This window comes from Mus pahari, chromosome 10, assembly GCF_900095145.1.
Source record: "Mus pahari chromosome 10, PAHARI_EIJ_v1.1, whole genome shotgun sequence".
In the NCBI taxonomy this organism is placed as follows: Eukaryota; Metazoa; Chordata; class Mammalia; order Rodentia; family Muridae; genus Mus; species Mus pahari.
In genome coordinates, this window is record NC_034599.1 from 65,492,505 (window position 1) to 65,495,296 (window position 2,792).

General features: G+C 38.8%; 1 protein-coding gene across 3 annotated transcripts in view; it reads left to right on the forward strand.

The window, feature by feature from the left end:
- The window catches only part of Sltm (SAFB like transcription modulator), a 48,988-nt gene that overhangs the window by 36,212 nt on the left and 9,984 nt on the right, over positions 1-2,792 (forward strand). For all 3 annotated transcript variants that reach the window (XM_021206440.2, XM_021206442.2, XM_029542867.1), the window contains 4 exons: positions 185-288; positions 400-563; positions 934-1,019; positions 1,658-1,821. In XM_021206440.2, coding sequence (XP_021062099.1) covers positions 185-288; positions 400-563; positions 934-1,019; positions 1,658-1,821 — 518 coding nt within the window. The remainder of the gene's footprint in view (positions 1-184; positions 289-399; positions 564-933; positions 1,020-1,657; positions 1,822-2,792) is intronic.

Here is a 2,792-nt window from a genome sequence, read left to right on the forward strand (position 1 = left end):
AAAAAAAAAAAAGAAGACTACTATGAGCTACAAAGTGAGATCCAAACTCGCTCAGGGCTGTCCTTATAAGTGCTAGGATTACAGTCATGTGTGGCTGTGCCCAGCTCAACTCCCATTTATATAATGCAACTCTAAAGCTTACAAGTTTTAAAAACATTTATTTCTTTTTGTTTAAACCTTTCAGGTCAAAGGTGATCCTTCTAAGAAAGAAATGAAGAAAGAAAGTGATGAGAAGAGTAGCTCAAGGAGTGCTGGCGATAAAAAGAATGCGAGTGATAGGAGTGCCAAGTAAGGCTGACTGATAGCTCCTCAGTAAGACTGGCTTCTGATAGACACATGACTTCTTGGTACATAGCAAAAGTAGTTATTCTGTTTTTTTGTCTTGAATGATATGGTCAGGACACAAGCATCTATTAAAAAAGAAGAGAAAAGGTCATCTGAGAAATCAGAAAAAAAAGAAAGCAAAGATACTAAGAAAATAGAGAAAGATGAGAAGAACGACGATGGTCCAAGTGGGCAGGCTTCAGAGTCCATGAAAAAGAGTGAAGAGAAGAAGCGGATAAGTACGTCATGTGCCCTGCCTTTCCTCAGCCCCTCCCAGCTCTGCTGCTGCTTGTTTGTGGTCACTAGTCGCAGATGTTGTTAGAACTGGGAGTAGAAAAGGGGATTTATAGACCAACTTTTCCCTTCCTACTACAAGGACATATTCATATTCCTGGCTGTATCCTTAAGTCTTAATTGACTTGGATTTGGGATGTAGACCTCCCTATTGAAAGTATTTAATTGTAATTGTAAAGATTATTGTAATGTGTTTGCATTTAAGTTAGAATAGGTATTTTTTATATCAGATGAAAATACAGTTTTATTCAATATACTGCTTTTCAACAATATTTTGTAGCCATTTGTTCATCTAAAGTATTATTATTTTTTTAGGCTCAAAGAGTCCAGGACATATGGTGATACTAAACCAAACCAAGGGAGATCACTGTAGGCCGTCCAGAAGGGGCAGATATGAGAAAGTGAGTCTTCAAGACGGAGCTGTCTACTGTTTGACCTGTTTCCAAAAGATAAAACTGTTGTCATCAAGCTTTTTTGAAAGATATAGTTTAAGTTTTTAAAAGAAAATATTTCTCGTTATTTGGACTTTAGAAAATGTTTTATTGATTTTATTTTATTTTATTTTTTAAAAATATTTATTATTATATCTAAGTACACTGTAGCTGTCTTCAGACGCACCAGAAGAGGGCGTCAGATCTCTTTCCAGACGGTAGCGAGCCACCATGTGGTTGCTGGGATTTGAACTCAGGACCTTCAGAAGAGCAGTCGGTGCTCTTAACCACTGAGCCATCTCTCCAGCCCTGATTTTATTTTTTATTCATGTGTATGAGTCTGCATGAGCTTGTGTGCACTTTGTGCATGCAGGATCCCATACCTCTAACTCCTACATGCCAGAAAGTTAATGTGAGCTGCTTTGTGGTATTGGGAACCAAACCTGAGTCCTCTGCAAGTGCAGTAATGGCTTGTAACCACGGAAACCGCTGAGCTACCTCTCTAGTTCCCTTCATTTGAACTTTTAAAATGACCAGTGAAACCTAAAGTATGGAACCTCAGATCTGTTTAATTATTCGTCGTCTTATGTTTGTTTTTTCTTCTATAGAGTCATGGAAGAAGCAAAGAAAAGGAGAGGGCTAGCCTAGATAAAAAGAGAGACAAAGACTGCAGAAGGAAGGAGATCTTGCCTTTTGAAAAGATGAAGGAACAGAGACTGAGAGAACATTTGGTTCGTTTTGAAAGACTGAAACAAGCAGTGGAGTTCAGAAGGTAGGAGGGGCGCTTTTGACAGCTGTTCCTACCGTGCGTTTTTAGCTATAACTCAGCCTGCTGGGGGAACCCCTAGGAGACTGATGGTCATTCTAAGGGAGTGGGGGTATGACCTAATGATTGAAGTTTGCGTAGCGCTCCACTATTTGCAAAATCCTTTTTGTTTGTTATCTCCAACTCAGTCCTGTAAAGTTAATTAAGCCTGCTATGTAATACTATAAAATACAGAGGCCTGCAGAGGCTAAGCGACTCTTCCAATGCAATGAGCTAATGAGTGGCAGAGTCAGGACTCAGATCCAAGTCTTACTCCAAGTCCAATGCTCTTTCCTCTATTTCAAAGCTGCTGCCATAAATATTATATCTTAAAGGAAGAGATAACTTCCAGCTAGTATCAGGGTAAGCTACAAAGTTGAACCGCTGTCACAAATTTGAAGGAACCTTCAAGGTTCTCTGCATTAGTTTCTAAGTGAAGGCTAGTTGCTCTGTGAGCTTTAGTGTAGTCCCTACTCTATCCCCATTAAAACACATCAAAAATGCTTCCATTCTTAGTGCCAATATCAACAAACCCACCAGAGTTCCAGGTCATATCCTCATTCCTGTGTTTGGATGCCACATGAAATATTGAGCATATTTCATCAAGTGCTTTTAATCTGTTAAATCTACCTAGCACAGAGTTCACTCATGTCTCAGATGTTAAGAACTTTAAAAGCTGCAACTTAGGAATAAAGCTATTGCCTATGGCTAAAGAAAATGGTTCCTTGCAACACACACCTTCATCAACACTTCAGCATGCACTAGTACATCTAGCCCAGTGACCCTTTTAAAAGTAAAATGTTAAAGTGTGCCCTCTTCACTTTCCTGGGGAAAAATGTATAATTTATCTGCTTATAATCAATGTAATGATTTAGCAGTAATGTAAAAAGAAATAAAAGTGATTTGTAATGTGTGTGTGTGTGTGTGTGTGTGTGTGT